The sequence below is a fragment of the Bombina bombina genome, chromosome 1 (assembly GCF_027579735.1).
Source record: "Bombina bombina isolate aBomBom1 chromosome 1, aBomBom1.pri, whole genome shotgun sequence".
NCBI lineage: Eukaryota > Metazoa > Chordata > Amphibia > Anura > Bombinatoridae > Bombina > Bombina bombina.
The window spans coordinates 1,563,421,593-1,563,443,231 of record NC_069499.1 but is presented as its reverse complement, the minus strand read 5'-3'; the positions used below and the strand labels follow the sequence as shown (position 1 = coordinate 1,563,443,231).

Sequence of the window (21,639 nt, the reverse complement as noted above, 5' to 3'; positions counted from 1 at the left end):
TACCTCTGGGTGGCAGTAACATATGTAATCTGCCCCTCACTTCTTTCTGCTCAATATTCTTCATGCATTTAGGCATAAGAGGCCTTTTATATTTAGCTAACACTTTAAAAAACTGGACATTGTAGTGCCAGTAATTTTCTGAAGATTTTACTGGGCAGACTGCTAAAATACTGGACTGTCCGGTCGAATACTGGACACCTGGCAACCCTATGTCTTACTAGTTGAAAAGCCAATGCAACCAACTCTTTTAATATGTTAAAGCAGTGCCCTTTCATTTGTATGATATAAATGTTGCGGTTTAATATGCTTCTAGAGTAAGTACGCTTTTGCTTCTTGTAACAGAACTTGTCGTTGTGTTTCCGTATCTTGATGTTGTTAGAGATGTTGCTTCACCCTTCTTGATTCTCAACAATTTGTTTAAGAAAAAATAGAATTTATCTTCTCCACACCATTGCCAGGAATGCTCATTAAGAGACATTGGCCTCTATTTATCAATATCTGTCGGACCTGATCCGACAGAGCGGATCAGGTCCGACAGACATCGCTGAATACGGCGAGCAATATGCTCGCCGTATTCAGCATTGCACCAGCAGCTCACAAGAGCTGCTGGTGCAACGCCGCCCCCTGCAGACTCGCGGCCAATCGGCCGCCAGCAGGGAGGTGTCAACCAACCCAATCGTACTCGATCGGGTTGATTTCCGGCGATGTGTGTCGGCCTGCTCAGAGCAGGCGGACCGGTTATGGAGCAGCGGTCTTTGTGACCGCTGCTTCATAACTGGTGTTTCTGGCGAGCCTGCAGGCTCGCCAGAAACACGGGGCATCACGCTCCATTCGGAGCTTGATACATATGCCCCATTGTTGTTAAAACTAAATAATCCACTAGAATCTAACTAATACTTATCTAATAATTTTCTACAAAAAAAACATATCTACAGAAAAACTTATCTAATCATTTTCTACAAAAAAAACATATCTACGGAAAAACTTATCTAATCATTTTCTAGAGAAAACCACCATTAAAGTCTACGGGAAAATAACATATTAAAATTACATTTATAGCTGAATCAATTCTGTTATAAAGTCTCCAGTAATTGTTAGTTTAGTGTTCACTAAAAATGTCCTTGAAATACTTGTGTACATGTCCCAGTTGGAGACTCACAGCTCTAAATATTTTCTGTACAAGAAAAGCTGGGATCTAGCGCTGTATTATTATATAGTAACTTATGTAACATATTATTTGCCCCACACTATTTATAATGATTATGGTAAATCAGTATAATAATGTAATCACATATTTTGTTGCAATAGTGTATATAAAACAGTATTATTTGCAATAAGAGATCCTGTTTATTTTAACTTATTTTCTTATGTGGTTATGTATATCTATATCTTAAGATTTTGTTTATGAATTTGCTTATATTTTTCTCACTATTATTATATGTGCAATATCGCAGTGTATTTGTAAACATAAGGCTATTCATTTATCTACCTTTTAGCGTTGAAGAGGTCCTTCGAAGTAGAAGAGGTTGATCAGTCCCCCAATCCAACAGTCCCATCTCGTCGCATCCAAAATCCTCTACTAAAAGGAGCATCAGCTACACCCCAGAAATTCCAGGACTCTGGGGCAAGGAATGCTGACCTGAGACATGCAGAAGCTGGCAACCAGCGCTCTCCCAAATCCTCACTGAGACGGATTGAGCTATCGGGATCCAGGCACCCTGAACCAATGTCCAGACGAACAGAGATTTCCATAGATATCTCCTCCAAACAGGTGGAGAACTCTGCTCCAGGGTTGTCCAGGTTTGGCCTAAAAAGGGCTGAACTTCCTGGACATAAACCTCCAGAACCCATCCCTAGAAGGACAGAGATCAGCCTGGGAAAAGCTCATGATCTCCGTGTAGAATCACCAAGCTCCAAAATACCAGAACTACAACAGAGGCGAGCAGAAGACTCCAACCCTAGAAGAGTGGAGATTCAAGTACCCAAATCCCCAGAGGTTCCTCAAGTCAGACAAGTGGAAAACTCCATTGCAGCTTCCACTGGAATTCCTCAAATAGAAACCAAAATACTGCCTGTCCAATTGGAGATACAGCAGGGAACACCAGAAGGTTAGTGGCTCTGTCTTAAAGTCATGTTTGCTTTTTCATTTTGTGGTTTATGATGGACCTTCCAGTGCTTTACAAGAACTAATCATTTTTCTTCTTGTACATTTGTCTTCTTTTCATGAAGGTAGGATCAAGGCTGTGTTTCATAATGGTTTGAAATACTTTTTGTACTGTGTTTTATATTTAGAACAATTTATGTGATCTGTGTTTTTTTGTGTTAAGGAATATGTAACATTTCTAGCTCATGTCTTTGTTGGTGGCCGTAATGGAAAAGGCTACCCATGAGCTTTGCCATTTCTGTTTTAGTGGTATATATTTCCAGCCATGGGTTTATCATGTGGTGCTGTCGCATCCTAAGGCGTATTTTCAGGCCATATTCGCTGTCATACATATTACGTATTAGCAGAAATTCTTTCATTGTACTATCTGCTTCTAATGAAAGATTTTAAGAGTCGTTTTCTTTTTTCTGTTTTAGTTTTTGCATTGTATTAATTTGTGTAACCCTTGTTATGTTTTTAGCCGGGACAAATCTGGGAAAATATATAAGAAAAGACTTTTACAAATGCATGTTGCTGTGTTAAGTTGTAAAATTGTACTAGATATTCACCAAACAGAGGGATTTCCCCCACCCCACCGCTGACACATTTTTGTTGATTTACATTTGTAGCTGAGAACAGACCCTCTTGTCAGAGTGGTTACAGACTCCCTTAGAAAGACAGCGAACATACAGTTTATAGGATATAAATCCTCCCTCCCCACCACTCAATACAGTGGTCTCTGTAGTCATATGATTCATGAATACAGAGCTGCTGAGTGTTCATTGCCTTTTGTAGAAATCTCAAAGACAGATCAGGGGTTATTTAGTCAAATTCACATGATTTTCTAGCTTGTTTGGAACAAATACAAATTAAAGACATTAACCCCTTTATCTCTGGACTGCCCATATTTGTTTTAAGTGATACAGTCAGATACAGTCAATTTCAGTGATATTTTTAACAAACGTTAGGAAACAGCAGACTTTGTTCATCCATTTTCTCCAAAACAACCTTCAGCTATGAATCATTCTTAGGGTACAATATATTAGTGTGCGCAACTGAGTGCTAATTAGTTTCTGCTGTGGTAAAAAATGTAGATAGTTTTTAATGTAATTAAATAACCAAGGCCGATAGATAGATAGATGTGTTCATGTATGTTTTTTAGGGAGAAAGGTTAGACTATGTAAAAGGTGCTTTCATAATTTGTCTGCTTTTGCTTCAAATTACCTCTGCAAAGTGTGCTTTTATTTTTATATATATATATTTATATATATGAATATATATAAAAATTAACTTAATGTAATTGGCAAATAGTAGTGCTTAACAGCTAATTAGTGGTATATCAGGGACAGCATTGTTATATGGGATAGAAAGGGTTAGCCAACTGCAGAACAGTTACTACATTTTTGGCTTTCATTTCTGTATGAGTTATAATCTGCTATTGTAGAGAGTTGTGGGGGGAACCCAGGGACATCTGACTCAGTGAGTCACGTAACCCAGTGATCTGGGAATTCTGTTTAAAAGCAGCAACGTTTCCCAGTATCCTGCCATCATAACCCTTTCCTGGTCAGGCTCCAGGAACAGGATTTTTTCTTTGCATATATCTATATATGATACATTATGGAATTTTAAGACACTTTATTATTATTATTATCAGGTATTTGTAGAGCGCCAACAGATTCCGCAGCGCTGTAAACATAGTCGGTGTACAGGATAGCTTTTGTAGGGGTCAAGTGGGTAGAGGACCCTGCCGAGAGTTTCACTGTTGTAGTCGGCTCTTATGAAGCGATCTGTAAACAGCTGGGCTCATAGGCTTACATTCTAAGGGGTTCAAGGGGAAAGCAATGGCGTTAGGAAAGGTTAGTGTTGGTTGTATGCATCCCTGAATAGTAGAGTTTTTAGGGAGTGCTTGAAGCTGTTAAAACTAGGGGAGAGTCTTATGGAGCGAGGCAAGGAATTCCACAAGATGGGGGCCAGTCTGGAGAAGTCCTGTAAACGTAAATGTGAGGAAGTAACAGGAGAGGAGGAGATCCTGAGCTGATCGAAGGGGACGGGAGGGAGAGTATCTAGAGACAAGTTCTGAGATGTAGGGGGGAGCAGTGCAGTTGAGAGCTTTATATGTCAGGGTGAGGATTTTATGTTTAATCCTAGAGGCAAGAGGAAGCCAGTGAAGGGATTGGCAGAGAGGTGCAGCAGATGAAGAGCGATGAGTAAGGAAGATGAGCTTTTTATTTCACTTCTGTTAACTTTACTTTATTATCTTTATATCCTTTATTGAAAACCATAGCAGGCTCAGGAGCTGCATTGCGCTACTGGGAACTAGCTGCTGATTAGTGACTACACACATATGCCCCTAGCCTTTGGCTCACCAGATATGGTCAGCTAGCTCCCAGTAGTGCATCACTGCTGTAGAGCTGACTTTAACTATGTGTGTAAGGCTTGTGCAGTGGTTTAATACATAGTTATATGCGAGCAGTAGAACAATAATAAAAAGCTGAAAAACAATTTACGTATTTACTTTTTATACTTTTATGTCCATTTAATTTATGGTGCAGGTGAAAAATATATTAGATTATTAAGCAGAATTTTTTTTTTTTTACAGAAATGAATCATTACTCAGAATTTACTAGAAACCTAAGGAATATCTTTTGAGCAATGTTGAAAATAGATAATGAAATCGCTAATTACAATATGGGACGAGTATTCTGCAAGAAAAAAAAAGCAAAACAGATCTGCAGGAAAGAAGAGTTTAGACTTTAGGGTATGATAGGGCAGGGCTCGACAAACCCAGGAACCAGGGAGCCACTGGCTCCTAGTATTTTACCCTTGGCTCCTAACTTTTTGGGTTATTCTCCATATATCTATATAGAAATACCACTCTGACTCTGGAGTAGTGGTTCAAATTTATTTGAGACGGGATGTAGATTTGATCCATGAGACTGATGGGTTTGATTTGTTAAGAGATAGGAATCTGAACGGTACAGCCCAATTTAAAATAATTGTAATCTGGAGAGGTAGGTTAGCTTGATCTAATGGTGCAGGTAAGTCTGACCTTGGAGAAGAGCTGTGACGGAACACTGACTATTGGTTCTTATATGGTTGGAATCACAGGAGCAGGTAGGGGATATGTATGTCTATTCTAGAGTGAAAGGCAAGTCTGATTGGTGGCAGGTGGGTCTGATAGGTCTGATGTGGGCTACATGCTGACTTGGTATGGTGGCGTTAGTCTTACATGGGACACAGGTTGGAGAGAACAGGCAGGATAACTGAATGATCAATGGATAACCTGTTTAATGATAACAGTAACATACTGAAAAATATGATGGTATAGAGATTGATCAAGAGGATGTTGAAATAGTAATAGGAATATTCTTCTTGCAGTTTGCTCAAATACCAGCATTTTAGGGAACACACTACCTGAACTCCAGTAATAATGAGAGTTTGCATTTGGAACATATAAAAGAGTCATGTTACAATGATTTTATTACATTCCATTTAAAGAGAACAGAGTAAAAATGATAGGTTGTGAGCCGCTCTCTATGTAAAAGAAATAGCGATATAGCATCGTATGTGTATATGTTCTAAGGGTCCAGTGATCACCAATCAGTAGGGTGTAGTTTTATTTAGATTATGTTTCCTGTACTGTACTGTAGCAATGATTTAAAAGGAGCTTACATTACTTAAAGGGACAGTAAAGTCAAAATTAAACTTTTATGATTCAGATAGAGCATGTCATTTTAAATACTTTCAAATATTCTTCTTTAATCTAATTAGCTTTGTTCTTTGCTATCCTGTATTTAAAAGCATACCTAGGTAGGCTTGGGAGCAGCAATACACTACTGGGACCTTGCTGCTAATTGGTGGCTACATTATATGCCTCTTATCATTGGCTAATCAGATGTGTTCAGCTAGCAGACCAAGAAAATGATGCAAATCTGATAATAGTAGTACATTGGATATTATTTTTTTAATTGTATGTTCTATCTGAATCATGAAAGGAAATTTTTTTGTTCCACGTCCCTTTAATAGAGCCCAGGAAAGCAGAGTATATCTAAAGAATGCCATTTTACATCCCCTATGGTTGTTCATAGAAATAGAGATATTTGTAAAGATAGAAAAGATTTCAGAGAAGTACAGGTTTAGTCAGTTTATCCTGAAAAATCTAGGCAGTTAATAAGGAAGGTTAACCCTTTAATGACCACAGCACTTTTCCATTTTCTGTCCGTTTGGGACCAAGGCTATTTTTACATTTTTGCGGTGTTTGTGTTTAGCTGTAATTTTCCTCTTACTCATTTACTGTACCCACACATATTATATACCGTTTTTCTCGCCATTAAATGGACTTTCCAAAGATACCATTATTTTCATCATATCTTATAATTTACTATAAAAAAATTATAAAATATGAGGAAAAAATGGGAAAAAACACTTTTCTTCTGTTAAGTGTGATCAGTCCACGGGTCATCATTACTTCTGGGATATTACTCCTCCCCAACAGGAAGTGCAAGAGGATTCACCCAGCAGAGCTGCATATAGCTCCTCCCCTCTACGTCACTCCCAGTCATTCTCTTGCACCCAACGACTAGATAGGATGTGTGAGAGGACTATGGTGATTTTATTTAGTTTTATTTCTTCAATCAAAAGTTTGTTATTTTTTTAATAGCACCGGAGTGTGTTATTCCTTCTCTGGTAGAATTTGAAGAAGAATCTACCAGAGTTTTTTACTATGATTTTAGCCGGAGTAGTTAAGATCATATTGCTGTTTCTCGGCCATCTGAGGAGAGGTAAACTTCAGATCAGGGGACAGCGGGCAGTTTAATCTGCAAAGAGGTATGTAGCAGTTTTTATTTTCTGACAATGGAATTGATGAGAAAATCCTGCCATACCGACATAATATCATGTATGTATTTTTTACATTTGAGTATTCTGGGGAATGGTACTTCACTAGAATTACACTGTGTATATAATCTCTAGCCTATTTGGTTTTTTACTAATTTATGTTAAACGTTTTTGCTGGAATGTAAAATCGTTTTCATTTTCTGAGGTACTGGGTGAATAAAATGTTTGGGCACTATTTTTCCACTTGGCAGTTGCTTTATCTAATTATGACAGTTTACTGATCTCTCTCACTGTTGTGTGTGAGGGGGAGGGACCTTTTTTTGGCGCTTTTGCTACGCATCAAAAATTTCAGTCAGAAGCTCATTGTTTTTTTTCCTGCATGTTCCGGTTTATCTCTACAGAACTCAGGGGTCTTCAAAGCTTGTTTGAGGGAAGTAATCTAACAGAGCTGTGAGATTGTAGTTGACTGTGATAAAGAAACGTTTATTCTTTAACTTTTTTATGCCATCAGGGTTAGTTATTCTTTGCTAATGGGAACAAGCCTTTGCTAAAATTGTGTTTTGTTTTGCAAAGTTTATTGATTTCAACTGTTATATTTCTTCTGTGCTTCTTAGGCACAGTACGCTTTTTCATTGTATTTTATTTGAATAATATTTCCAAGTTGCAAGTTTAGTTGCTAGTGTGTTAAACATGTCTGATTCAGAGGATGAGACCTGTACTATTTGTAATAACGCCAAAGTGGAGCCCAATAGAAATGTATGTACTAACTGTATTGATGCTACTTTAAATAAAAGTCAATCTGTACAAATTGAACAAATTTCACCAAACAACGAGGGGAGAGTTATGCCGACTAACTCGCCTCACGTGACAGTACCTGCATCTCCCGCCCGGGAGGTGCGCGATATGGTGGCACCCAGTACATCTGGGCGGCCATTACAAATAACATTACAAGATATGGCTACTGTTATGACGGAAGTTTTGGCTAAATTACCAGAACTAAGAGGCAAGCGTGATCACTCTGGGGTGAGAACAGAGTGCGCTGATAATGCTAGGGCCATGTCAGATACTGCGTCACAACTTGCAGAGCATGAGGACGGAGAGCTTCATTCTGTGGCTGACGGTTCTGATCCAAACAGATTGGATTCAGATATTTCAAATTTTAAATTTAAGCTGGAAAACCTCCGTGTATTACTAGGGGAGGTGTTAGCGGCTCTGAATGATTGTAACACAGTTGCAATACCAGAGAAAATGTGTAGGTTGGATAAATATTTTGCTGTACCAACAAGTACTGACGTTTTTCCTATACCTAAGAGACTAACTGAAATTATTACTAAGGAGTGGGATAGACCCGGTGTGCCGTTCTCACCCCCTCCGATATTTAGAAAGATGTTTCCAATAGACACCGCCTCACGGGACTTATGGCAAACGGTCCCTAAGGTGGAGGGAGCAGTTTCTAATTTAGCTAAGCGTACCACTATCCCGGTAGAGGATAGCTGTGCCTTTTCAGATCCAATGGATAAAAAGTTAGAGGGTTACCTTAAGAAAATGTTTGTTCAACAAGGTTTTATATTGCAACCCCTTGCATGCATTGCGCCGGTCTCGGCTGCAGCGGCATTCTGGATTGAGTCTCTGGAAGAGAACCTTAGTTCAGCTACGCTGGACGACATTTCGGACAGGCTTAGAATACTTAAGCTAGCTAATTCATTCAGTTCGGAAGCCGTAGTACATTTAACTAAACTTACGGCTAAGAATTCCGGATTCGCCATTCAGGCGCGCAGGGCACTGTGGCTAAAATCCTGGTCAGCTGATGTAACTTCTAAGTCCAAATTACTTAATATACCTTTCAAAGGGCAGACCTTATTTGGGCCCGGTTTGAAAGAAATTATCGCTGACATTACAGGAGGTAAGGGCCACGCTCTGCCTCAAGACAAAGCCAGACCTAAGGCTAGACAGTCTAATTTTCGTTCCTTTCGGAATTTCAAAGCAGGAGCAGCATCAACTTCCACTGCTCCAAAACAAGAAGGATCTGGTGCTCGTTTCAGACAAGGCTGGAGACCTAACCAGTCCTGGAACAAGGGCAAGCAGGCCAGGAAACCTGCTGCTGCCACTAAAACAGCATGAATTGAGGGCCCCCGATCCGGGATCGGATCTAGTGGGGGGCAGACTTTCTCTCTTCGCCCAGGCTTGGGCAAGAGATGTCCAGGATCCCTGGGCGATAGAGATAATATCTCAGGGATACCTTCTGGACTTCAAATACTCTCCTCCAAGAGAGAGATTTCATCTGTCAAGGTTGTCAACAAACCAAACAAAGAAAGAAGCGTTTCTACGCTGCGTACAAGAGCTGTTGTTAATGGGAGTAATCCATCCAGTTCCACGATCGGAACAGGGACAAGGGTTTTACTCAAATCTGTTTGTGGTTCCCAAAAAAGAGGGAACTTTCAGACCAATCCTGGATTTAAAGATCCTAAACAAATTCCTAAGAGTTCCATCGTTCAAAATGGAGACTATTCGGACAATTTTACCCATGATCCAAGAAGGTCAATACATGACCACAGTGGATTTAAAGGATGCTTACCTTCACATACCGATCCACAAAGATCATTACCGGTATCTAAGGTTTGCCTTTCTAGACAGGCATTACCAGTTTGTAGCTCTTCCATTCGGATTGGCTACAGCTCCAAGAATCTTCACAAAGGTTCTAGGTGCTCTTCTGGCGGTACTAAGACCGCAGGGAATTTCGGTAGCTCCGTACCTAGACGACATTCTGATACAAGCTTCAAGCTTTCAAACTGCCAAGTCTCATGCAGAGTTAGTACTGGCTTTTCTAAGGTCACATGGATGGAAGGTGAACGAAAAGAAAAGTTCACTCGTTCCATTCACAAGAGTTCCCTTCCTGGGGACTCTTATAGATTCTGTAGAAATGAAGATTTACCTGACAGAGGACAGGTTATCAAGACTTCAAAGTGCTTGCCGCACCCTTCATTCCATTCAACACCCGTCAGTGGCTCAATGCATGGAGGTAATCGGCTTAATGGTAGCGGCAATGGACATAGTACCATTTGCTCGCTTACACCTCAGGCCACTGCAACTATGCATGCTAAGTCAGTGGAATGGGGATTACTCAGACTTGTCCCCTTCTCTGAATCTGGATCAAGAGACCAGAAATTCTCTTCTATGGTGGCTTTCTCGGCCACATCTGTCCAGGGGGATGCCATTCAGCAGACCAGACTGGACAATTGTAACAACAGACGCCAGCCTTCTAGGTTGGGGCGCCGTCTGGAATTCTCTGAAGGCTCAGGGACAATGGAGTCAGGAGGAGAGTCTCCTGCCAATAAACATTCTGGAATTGAGAGCAGTTCTCAATGCCCTCCTGGCTTGGCCCCAGTTGACAACTCGGAGGTTCATCAGGTTGCAGTCGGACAACATCACGACTGTAGCTTACATCAACCATCAGGGAGGGACATGAAGCTCCCTAGCAATGATGGAAGTATCAAAGATAATTCGCTGGGCAGAGTCTCACTCTTGCCACCTGTCAGCAATCCACATCCCGGGAGTGGAGAACTGGGAGGCGGATTTCTTAAGTCGTCAGACTTTTCATCCGGGGGAGTGGGAACTTCATCCGAAGGTCTTTGCCCAAATACTTCGACGTTGGGGCAAACCAGAGATAGATCTCATGGCGTCTCGACAGAACGCCAAGCTTCCTCGTTACGGGTCCAGATCCAGGGATCCAGGAGCAGTCCTAATAGATGCCCTGACAGCACCTTGGGACTTCAGGATGGCTTATGTGTTTCCACCCTTCCCGATGCTTCCTCGATTGATTGCCAGAATCAAACAGGAGAGAGCATCAGTGATTCTAATAGCGCCTGCGTGGCCACGCAGGACTTGGTATGCAGACCTGGTGGACATGTCATCCTGTCCACCTTGGTCTCTACCTCTGAAACAGGACCTCCTGATACAGGGCCCTTTCAAACATCAAAATCTAACTTCTCTGAAGCTGACTGCTTGGAAATTGAACGTTTGATTTTATCAAGACGTGGGTTTTCTGAGTCAGTTATTGACACCTTAATACAGGCTAGGAAGCCTGTTACCAGAAAGATTTACCATAAGATATGGCGTAAATACCTATATTGGTGTGAATCCAAAGTTTACTCTTGGAGTAAGGTTAGGATTCCTAGGATATTGTCTTTTCTACAAGAAGGTTTAGAAAGGGTTTATCTGCTAGTTCATTAAAGGGACAGATCTCAGCTCTGTCCATTCTGTTACACAAACGTCTGTCAGAAGTGCCAGACGTTCAGGCTTTTTGTCAGGCTTTGGCCAGGATTAAGCCTGTGTTTAAAACTGTTGCTCCGCCATGGAGTTTAAACCTTGTTCTTAACGTTTTACAGGGTGTTCCGTTTGAACCCCTCCATTCCATTGATATAAAGTTGTTATCTTGGAAAGTTCTATTTTTAATGGCTATTTCCTCGGCTCGAAGAGTCTCTGAGTTATCAGCCTTACATTGTGATTCTCCTTATTTGATTTTTCATTCGGATAAGGTAGTTCTGCGCACTAAACCTGGGTTCTTATCTAAGGTAGTCACTAACAGGAATATCAATCAAGAGATTGTTGTTCCTTCTTTGTGTCCAAATCCTTCTTCGAAGAAGGAACGTCTTCTGCACAATCTGGATGTAGTTCGTGCCCTAAAGTTTTACTTACAGGCAACTAAGGAATTTCGACAAACGTCTTCCCTGTTTGTCGTTTACTCTGGTCAGAGGAGAGGTCAAAAGGCTTCTGCTACCTCTCTTTCTTTTTGGCTTCGTAGCATAATTCGTTTAGCCTATGAGACTGCTGGACAGCAGCCTCCTGAAAGAATTACAGCTCATTCTACTAGAGCTGCGGCTTCCACTTGGGCCTTTAAGAATGAGGCCTCTGTTGAACAGATTTGCAAGGCTGCAACTTGGTCTTCGCTTCATACTTTTTCCAAATTTTACAAATTTGACACTTTTGCTTCCTCGGAGGCTATTTTTGGGAGAAAGGTTCTTCAGGCAGTGGTTCCTTCTGTATAAAGAGCCTGCCTATCCCTCCCGTCATATGTGTACTTTTGCTTTGGTATTGGTATCCCAGAAGTAATGATGACCCGTGGACTGATCACACTTAACAGAAGAAAACATAATTTATGCTTACCTGATAAATTCCTTTCTTCTGTAGTGTGATCAGTCCACGGCCCGCCCTGTTTTTTAAGGCAGGTAAATATTTTTTAAATTATACTCCAGTCACCACTACACCCTTGGTTTCTCCTTTCTCGTTGGTCCTTGGTCGAATGACTGGGAGTGACGTAGAGGGGAGGAGCTATATGCAGCTCTGCTGGGTGAATCCTCTTGCACTTCCTGTTGGGGAGGAGTAATATCCCAGAAGTAATGATGACCCGTGGACTGATCACACTACAGAAGAAAGGAATTTATCAGGTAAGCATAAATTATGTTTTTCTAACTTTGACCCCCAAAATCTGTTACACATCTACAACCACCAAAAAAATCCCATGCTAAATAGTTTTTAAATTTTGTCCTGAGTTTAGAAATACCCAATGTTTACATGTTCTTAGCTTTTTTTGTGAATTTTAGGGCCATAAATACAAGTAGCACTTTGCTATTTCCAAACCATTTTTTTTTTTAAAAATTAGCGCTAGTTACATTGGAACCCTGATATCTGTCAGGAATCCCTGAATATCCATTGAAATGTATATATTTTTTTTAGAAGACATCCCAAAGTATTCATCTAGGCCCATTTTGCTATATTTCATGCCACCATTTCACCGCCAAATGCGATCAAATAAAAAGAAATGTTCACTTTTTCACAAATTTTTTCACAAACTTTAGGTTTCTCACTGAAATTATTTACAAACAACTTGTGCAATTATAGCATAAATGGTTGTAAATTCTTCTCTGGGATCCCCTTTGTTCAGAAATAGCAGACATACATGGCTTTGGCTTTGTTTTTTGGAATTAGAAGGCCGCTAAATTCCGATGCGCATCACACGTGTATTATGGCTAGCAGTGAAGGGGTTAATTAGGGAGCATGTAGGGAGCTTCTAGGGTTAATTTTAGATTTAGTGTAGTGTAGTAGACAACCCCAAGTATTGATCTAGGCCCATTTTGGTATATTTCATGCCACCATTTCACCGCCAAATGCGATCAAATTAAAAAAAAACGCTAAATGTTTCACAATTTTAGGTTTCTCACTGAAATTATTTACAAACAGCTTGTGCAATTATGGCACAAATGGTTGTAAATGCTTCTCTGGGATCCCCTTTGTTCAGAAATAGCAGACATATATGACTTTGGCGTTGCTTTTTGGTAATTAGAAGGCCGCTAAATACTGCTGCGCATCACACGTGTATTATGGCTAGCAGTGAAGTGGTTAATTAGGTAGTTTGTAGGGAGCTTTCAGGGTTAATTTTAGCTTTAGTGTAGAGATCAGCCTCCCACCTGACACATCTCACCCCCTGATCCCTCCCAAACAGTTCCCTTCCCTCCCCACCCCACAATTGTCCCCGTTGTCCCCGCCATCTTAAGTACTGGCAGAAAGTCTGCTAGTACTAAAATAAATTTTTATTTTTTTTATTTTTTTTAAAGCATATTTATATATGCTGCTGTGTAGGATCCCCCCTTAGCCCCCAACCTCCCTGATCCCCCCCAAAGCAGCTCTCTAACCCTCCCCCTCTGCATTATTGGGGGCCATCTTGGGTACTGGTAGCTGTCTGCCAGTACCCAGTTTGCAGAAAAAAATGACCAACTCCCACACCTTGATTGATTTATTTTTTTTAAACTTTTATTCCCCTTTTTGTAGCACTTTTATTAAACTTTTTTCTGTAGTGTAGCGGTTCCCACCCGCTCCCTCCCCATGCACGCGCCCGCCCCCGCCCTCCCGTGCACGCGCGCATCAGTGCGCGCCCCCGGTCATCCCCGCCCACGATCTCGCCCCCCTCCACATCACCAGGGCCAACGATGGGCGCCACCCGCCTCCCACACCGGCTCCCACCCACCAACGAAGTAAGCCACCGATCTCCGGTGCAAAGAGGGCCACAGAGTGGCTCTCTCTGCACCGGATGGCTTAAAAAGGTTATTGCAGGATGCCTCCATATCGAGGCATCACTGCAATAACCGGAAAGCAGCTGGAAGCGAGCAGGATCACTTCCAGCTGCTTTCCACACCGAGGACGTGCAGGGTACGTCCTCAGGCGTTAACTGCCTTTTTTTTGAGGACGTACCCTGCACGTCCTCGGTCGTTAAGGGGTTAAAGGGACACTAAACACAATTTTTTTTTTCTTTAATGATTCAGATAGAGCATGAAATTTTAAACAACTTTCTAATTTACTCCTATTATCAATTTTTTCTTCATTCTCTTGCTATCATTATTTAAAAAGCAGGAATTTAAATCTTAAGAGCCAGCCCATTATTGGTTACTGAATGAAGTCACAAATAAGCAAGCGCTATCCAGGGTGCTAAACCTAAAATGGGCTAGCTCCTAAGCTTTAAATTTCTGCTTTTTAAATAAAGATAACAAGAGAATGAAGAAAATTTGATAATAGGAGTAAATTAGAAAGTTGCTTAAAATTGCTGCTCTGCCTGAATCATGAAAAAAAATGCGTTTAGTTTCCCTTTAATCCCAGTTTTCTAAAGCGGTCTGCACAGGTGAGATTAAAATATATATTAAGAATCATTAAAACTTGGATTAAAAGTATGCAGCAAAATGTGAATTTATGCAGGAAAAAAATGTATTTAATGTGCACAGTAACGGTTGTGTTCAATGTATAATATAATTTAAAAGTTAAAATAGTACCAAAAAGTTAAAAACTCAAAGTGTACTTTGGGCCAGATTACAAGTGGAGCAGTATTTAAAGGGACAGTTAACACCAGAATTGTTGTTGTTTAAAAAGATAGATAATCCCTTTATTACCCATTCCCCAGTTTTGACAGACTGAAATTTTAGCCAATCAGTGCTTACTCCAGGGTAACTTCACCTGCATGAGCTCAATGTTATCTATATGAAACACATGAACTAATGCCCTCTAGTGGTCAAAATGCATTCAGATTAGAGGCAGTCTTTAAGGTCTCCTAGAATTAGCTTTCAACTAAGAATACCAACAGAACAAAGCAAATTGGTGCTAAAAATAAATTGGAAAGTTGTTTAAAATTACATGCCCTATTTAAATAATTTTTCCACGTCGCCATGTTTTACTGATTAAACTGTCTTCTTGCGCCCATGGGAGCCGGATTTACCGCATGGCTATTGAAAACGTCACCTCTTAGCAAAAAAAAAATAATATTTAGCCGTGGGTTGCTGTAGCAGCTAAGAACGGCGATCGGTTGAAACAAATAAAGGAGCTTTCTACAAGTTATACTTTAAGAATGAAAGTCCCCTTTATTTGTTTCAACAGTCAATCCTAGTGTTTGTACAACGCTAGGATTGACTTTCACTTTAAAAACAGAGCCCTTATATAAATTTTAATAAACTGATGATCACTGTGGTTATAATTATCAGTGTGAATATAAATGTGCATCTATATGAGAAGAGGCTGATGGGAGCCCCTATGTGCACATCATTATAACTATAACCAAAGGCCCTAATTTAGATATGGTTAACCCCTTCTTCTTTTCACTATGGAGTAAAAACAGAAAACAAAAAGACATACACGTGACGTGATGGTTTACAACATAATATAGCTTGAATCTGCTGGGTCTGCTAAAAAAAACCAATATATAATATGTGTGTAAGCATCTAAAGACTCCAAAACAGCTCAGCACAGGGATGGAAATTGCTCAGAAGTTAAAGGGTTAAAGGACAGTATTGGGTCCTACATAAAATTCAAACAATGGCAACACCTCTTTTCTGCAGCATAAACATATCAGACTTATTGACACTGCTCCACATAACAAACCAATTCATAAACTGCATTGCTTTTTGCTAAATCCAAGAACAGTTAAGTTGGTAGAATTGTATCTTAAGGATAGATTGCAGAGTGTTTAAAGGGAATGTGTAGTGCCGCAGTTGTCTGCAACAGAGCATGGCATGTGCACTATTAACAGTGGTAAATTCCCACAAGCTTTGCATTTTCTGGCTCACTCTGGGCCAGATTACAACTGGAGCGGTATTTTACTCCACTAGAAGTAAGCTTTTTGTGCGCGTCGGGTAGCACTCGTATTACAAGTTGAAAGCAAAAAGCCGACATTAGGATCGTGTTAACACATTCCAAGGTCAATGGAGCAAAAAAAGTGGTAATAACACCCTAGTCCCACTTGAATCCGATCGCATATTCTCAAGTGCGCTAACCTGACAAGTAAATATGAATATTTCACATTCCGATGTTCTTCACATAGAAGAATACTTTATGTTCTATTTATTCAGAAATACATATTTCTACATATATCTGATTGTATTTTGGTACAATATATATCTATACCTATAAGATGATTATGTTATGTTGGTATCCCTTGTTCATAAAGAATACGCACATATCTGTCCCTTGAAATATTTACAGTAAATACACAGTATAACACTTTATTAAATAAGAATATTACATAAATGTAATTTTACATGTTTTCATCTACTTAACTTTAAAGTTATATGTGTGCATATGTCTGGAAATACATATATACACATATGAATATATAAATACATCTGTACACTAGGGCTGGGCGATATGGGGGGGGGATCGCGATTTTAAAAAAAAATGTGATTGCGATGTAATCGCGATTTTCTTATAAATTACTAGCAACACCTTCATTTTGCACATGTGAAGGGTCTCTCCCTCTGAGCAGTCAGCGTTCCTAGTATGGTCCCGGTGGGAGAAGGGGCGGGGTATAGACTGGGAAGGAGGTTTGTAGCATGAGAGTGGCCCATCGGAATTTAGCACCGACACGTCACAGGCTTTTTCATTACAGGCGGTGCTGTGGGATCATGATACTTCCTGTTCTGTCACTACAGTTCCTGTGAGCCCCACGTTTTCACATCTGAGGGAAAACATTAACTTGTTCTAATGTTTAAAATGCACTCAGGTCCCTGGGTGGCAGCTTAGAAAATACTATTTAAAATTAAAACACATTGCATAGTAAAGCTGCTAAGTAATATATTAACAATGTATTACGTATGGCACTTGTTAACACTTCAATAAACACATGAGGTGCATTTTTATTTTCCATACGTACACTTTATTAGCGTTTTAGCCTCTCAGCTGCCTCCCAGGGACCTGAGTGCATGGAACGCTGACTGCTCAGAGGAAGAGACCCGTTACGTGTGCGCTCAGGATCTTCTCTTTAGTCGCCGCTAAGCCTGTTCACATGGGGCGAGTGATGTCACTTCTGGGCTGGGCTAACTCTCGCGGTTTTTAAATCGCGGTGGTTAATGGCGGTTTAAATCCGCATATGCGGTTAATCATGCAGCCCTACTGTACACAAATATAGACATATATATATACATACATACATATGGGCTCGAATATGGCACCTGCTTTTGCAAACTTATTCATGGAACATGTGGAGGAAAAGGTGTTCAAGGTATATGACAATCAACAAGTACGCTTTTACAAGCGCTACATTGATGATATCGTTGTAGTCTGGAGAGGCACGATTGAGTCCTTTGGCGAGTGGGTCAAATCCCTGAACACAATAGGGGGACAGGTTCAATTGAAGGAAGTGTCCAGCTACAATGAAGTGGATTTCCTGGATCTAAGAATTTATAAGATAAACAACAGATTGGGTACCACCTTATTTAAAAAGTCTACCGACAGAAACACACTGCTACATGCTTCTAGTTACCATCCAAGATCACTCATAAAAGCCATCCCTAAGGCACAGCTGCTGAGAGTCATCCGCAATAACACATCAGAGGAAAACCGTGAGGTACAACTGAAAGAAATGGAATCACGGTTTTACAGCAGAGGATACAATGGTAACACTATAAAGGAAGCAAGGACCCAGTTGAGCATGAAAATGCCAAAAAGAGACCAACAGAAGAGGATGAATTTTGTCACTGCATACACCCCTAGCACGAGAACACTAGGAGTTACTTTAAAAGCGAAATGGGATATTGTCCAGACTGATCCATCATTACCATACCACGACTATGGACCACCCAGAATTGGATATAAGAGGGGAAGAAACCTAAAAGACATCTTAATGAACACTGATCCAACTGATAGCTACAGCAAGGTCAAGACAAACACCAAAAGGGGCTCCTACAAGTGCCCGAGTTGTGTAACGTGTAACGCCATGCTGCAATGCAAGCAGTTCAAACATCCACACAATAACACAAGCTACAAGATCAAGCATTTCCTTACGTGTACCACAAAATTTGTGGTGTACATGCTGAATTGCAACTGTGGCCTATTTTATATAGGTAAGACGTCAGATGACATTAAGAAAAGGATGGCTAATCACAGGAGTGCCATCCGGAGGCAATTGAGAAAGGCAAGAGTGACCAACCGGTGGCCAGACATTTTATGGAGAAGGGTCACTCTGTGGCGGACCTGAGATTTAAACTCATCGATCATGTACCCCCAATGCCTAGGGGAGGTGACAGGGACACCCGTCTCCTACAGAAGGAGGCCGAGTGGATTTTCAAACTGGACACTATACACCCCAGAGGTTTGAACATGGGGATAGACTGGCATTGTTTTTTATGAACTGAGCTGTTTACGCTTCTAATGTATCTGGTTGTATCTTTCTAAGGGGATTAATATAGTGTGTACAGTATCTGATACTATGTATGCATTCTTTTATCCACAGTGGGTTCATGAAGTCTGGTTGCTGATTGGCTGTAGGCTCTGCCCATATTTACCCTCCAGGAGGGGTGCCCAATGGGTGTACCCTTATTTAGGTTGTTTCTGTTATGTACACTAGTGGATGTTACTTTTGATGCACACCGCAGTGTTGACACATCACTGAGTGCTGGTGCTATTAACCTTGCACTACGGAACCCTGTTAGCACTAGTATTTTCTGTACCTAGGGGGATGGGACCTGCCTGTACTATGTATTTATTCACATTAGTTTAGGGGTCTCTTTTCCTTTATAGCGATCCTTATAATTCTGGGCCACCAGACTCTAGCAAACCTGTAATCATAGCATCAGCCTGAAACATACTGTGACCGACATATCTTTTGACTTTGGACCCCTGCCCCCCTATCTCTTAGCAAAACTGTTACTCACACAGGGATAGGGGCTTGTCCCATACGGCCTATCAGGGACCTTGCCTTATACCAATAATAATTGACTGGGCATGGCTGACACGCATGCGCACACTTATAGACAACCTTTATGTGACCCTGTAAAATTGCCTATGCAGGGACAATAGGTGTCTTGACCGCAAGACCGGTGCTGACAGGTTAGAATAGACAGACGCATATACCCATCTCATTGTGTATGTCAGACTGAACTAGCTGGGTTACTACACCTAAGTGGGTGACTCCTGATATCTGGGTATTAGGTGTGTTGTACTATCTTCTACTGCATATCCTGCTGCATTTATTACGTTCATGACCCGGACCCTTCCTTCCCTTAGTAGTACCTTGGGGCCCACCCTCTTACCATGCCATTTTAATAACTCTGTTTGTCCGGTGTGGGGGCTTGTCCTTTCTATCCTATTGGGTACCTAGCTGGAGCATTGGGGGCCGGACTGCGCCGGGTTTACACGCATGCGCATAACCCTTGTTGTTCCGCTAGTAACTGTGCTAGATTCAGCGCGAGGTTGGTCCGATGCTGAACAGGGTGACTACATAGGTCGTGCTACACTTTGTGCATGTAATACGGTCACATCGTTTGAGGTATCTGAATAACGAGTTTGCTGTTATTGGCGTCTATAGCATTAATGGTACACATGACCCTTGACTATGTAGTACGGGTATTATGAGTTAGGCATTAACTATAAGTGCATTACGTGAATTGCATTTCAATATGATGAGGTGCCGATGTTTAACTAAACGTTTTTTCAACCCCTTTTTTCTACACATTCTTGTTTTCCTGTACTTAGCTAATAATATTGTGATATGTCTCTTTAAAAGGACACACTGCCACTGGGGTATTAGAAGTACTAATATACAGCAGGTGTATTATGTGGTAGGATGATGTGTTGATTTGCTAATTGACCTGATGCTAATTAACCATAATGATCTGGTTTCTTTGATGTCATTGTTGCATTGGTAAATGTATTTACTTTGAACTGGTTGTTTGGTTGCTATGGCAACCATTTTTGGCGGTTTTTTGCACTAGGGGGAGGGGTTTGTGTATGCTTAAATGTTTGCTTCACTTGTATGTTGTTGGTCTGATGAAGGGGAGCATTCCCCGAAACGTTACTGAATAAACGACTTGTTTTTTACTTAAGTCCAGAGAGTGCTGTTTCCTGTTTTGCTATATACATACATACATATACTGTACATATTTAGACATACTGTATGTATGTATCTCAATGGTAAAGCCCTTTGTTTCTCTAACACCTGAGACCTCATATATTTGGTCCTTTATAACTTTATTGTGCAATTTTAAAAAATATATATTTTTATGAGAAGTGTTATTATGAGTGTGTGCACTTTTTAATGTATTTTTGATGTGTTTTGTGATACTATTTTGTTTAGCGAAACAGTTTAGCCAGAGCTCTGATGACACAGTAATCAGGGTGACTAGAACAAATATTATACTCTCATGTACTTTTTCCACTGCAATGTCCCTTTAATTGGCCATTTGAAGATGGGGAGACACGATTTTTGTGCCTCAGGAATTAGTCATTGGGCCTGCTTTGTTTAAAGTGATGGTAAACCTTCTACTTTTATAATCAGATCCAGAATGTTAGCGATATTTTAGATGTAGTTTAATTCATCATTCAATTGTAATGAAGATGCGCTATAACTTTCGTCACTATAGGAGGTGGCAGAGAAGTGTCAGAAGATTTGGATTGTCCTGTAATGGGTATGTTCCCTTCAAGAAAGGACTGGAGTTTTAAGTAATCATGTCAACCTCTCAGTGAAAGTATTGATGAAAGTTAGAGTCTGGAGATGCAGGGAAAGTTTTTCTGTGAACCCATCCAGACTGTCGCTAACAGCTCCTGAGCAATCAGTGTTTTGACGAGTTTCACTGCTTGCTGTTACACACTCAAGTCCATGTCAGAAGTGCTTCTGCAAGACTGTCGCACTTGAGAGGCTGTGCGTTTTCCACAGCATGGATCCTGGAGGGTAAGACCGTTTTTTATATATACACTTTATAACGCTATACAGGGTTACAGTGTGGCTCCTTTATACCTCGATAGGATCATGGGTTAATATATCCGTCAGGGATATTATTTGAACAGCTTGGGGATTTATATCTGCTTAAAGTTTTTTGGGGCTCATAGACTTTCGCCTAGATTTAGAGTTCTGCGTTAGCCGTCCAAACCAGCGTTAGGGGCTCCTAACGCTGCTTTTTACCGCCCGCTGGTATTTAGAGTCAGTCAGGAAAGGGTCTAACGCTCACTTTCCAGCCGCGACTTTTCCATACCGCAGATCCCCCTACGCCAATTGCGTATCCTATCTTTTCAATGGGATCTTTCTAACGATCGGAACAGCCAATAGAATGCGAGCTCAATCTGATTGGCTGATTGGATCAGCCAATACGATTGAACTTGAATCTGATTGGCTGATTCAATCAGCCAATCAGATT

The 21,639-nt window shown here is 40.7% G+C and overlaps 1 protein-coding gene across 3 annotated transcripts in view; it reads left to right on the top strand.

Annotated features, from left to right (window-relative positions):
* SEPTIN9 (septin 9) overlaps positions 1-21,639 on the top strand; it is a 618,133-nt gene that overhangs the window by 403,867 nt on the left and 192,627 nt on the right. For all 3 annotated transcript variants that reach the window (XM_053709672.1, XM_053709686.1, XM_053709679.1), the window contains one exon: positions 1,497-2,108. In XM_053709672.1, coding sequence (XP_053565647.1) covers positions 1,497-2,108 — 612 coding nt within the window. The remainder of the gene's footprint in view (positions 1-1,496; positions 2,109-21,639) is intronic.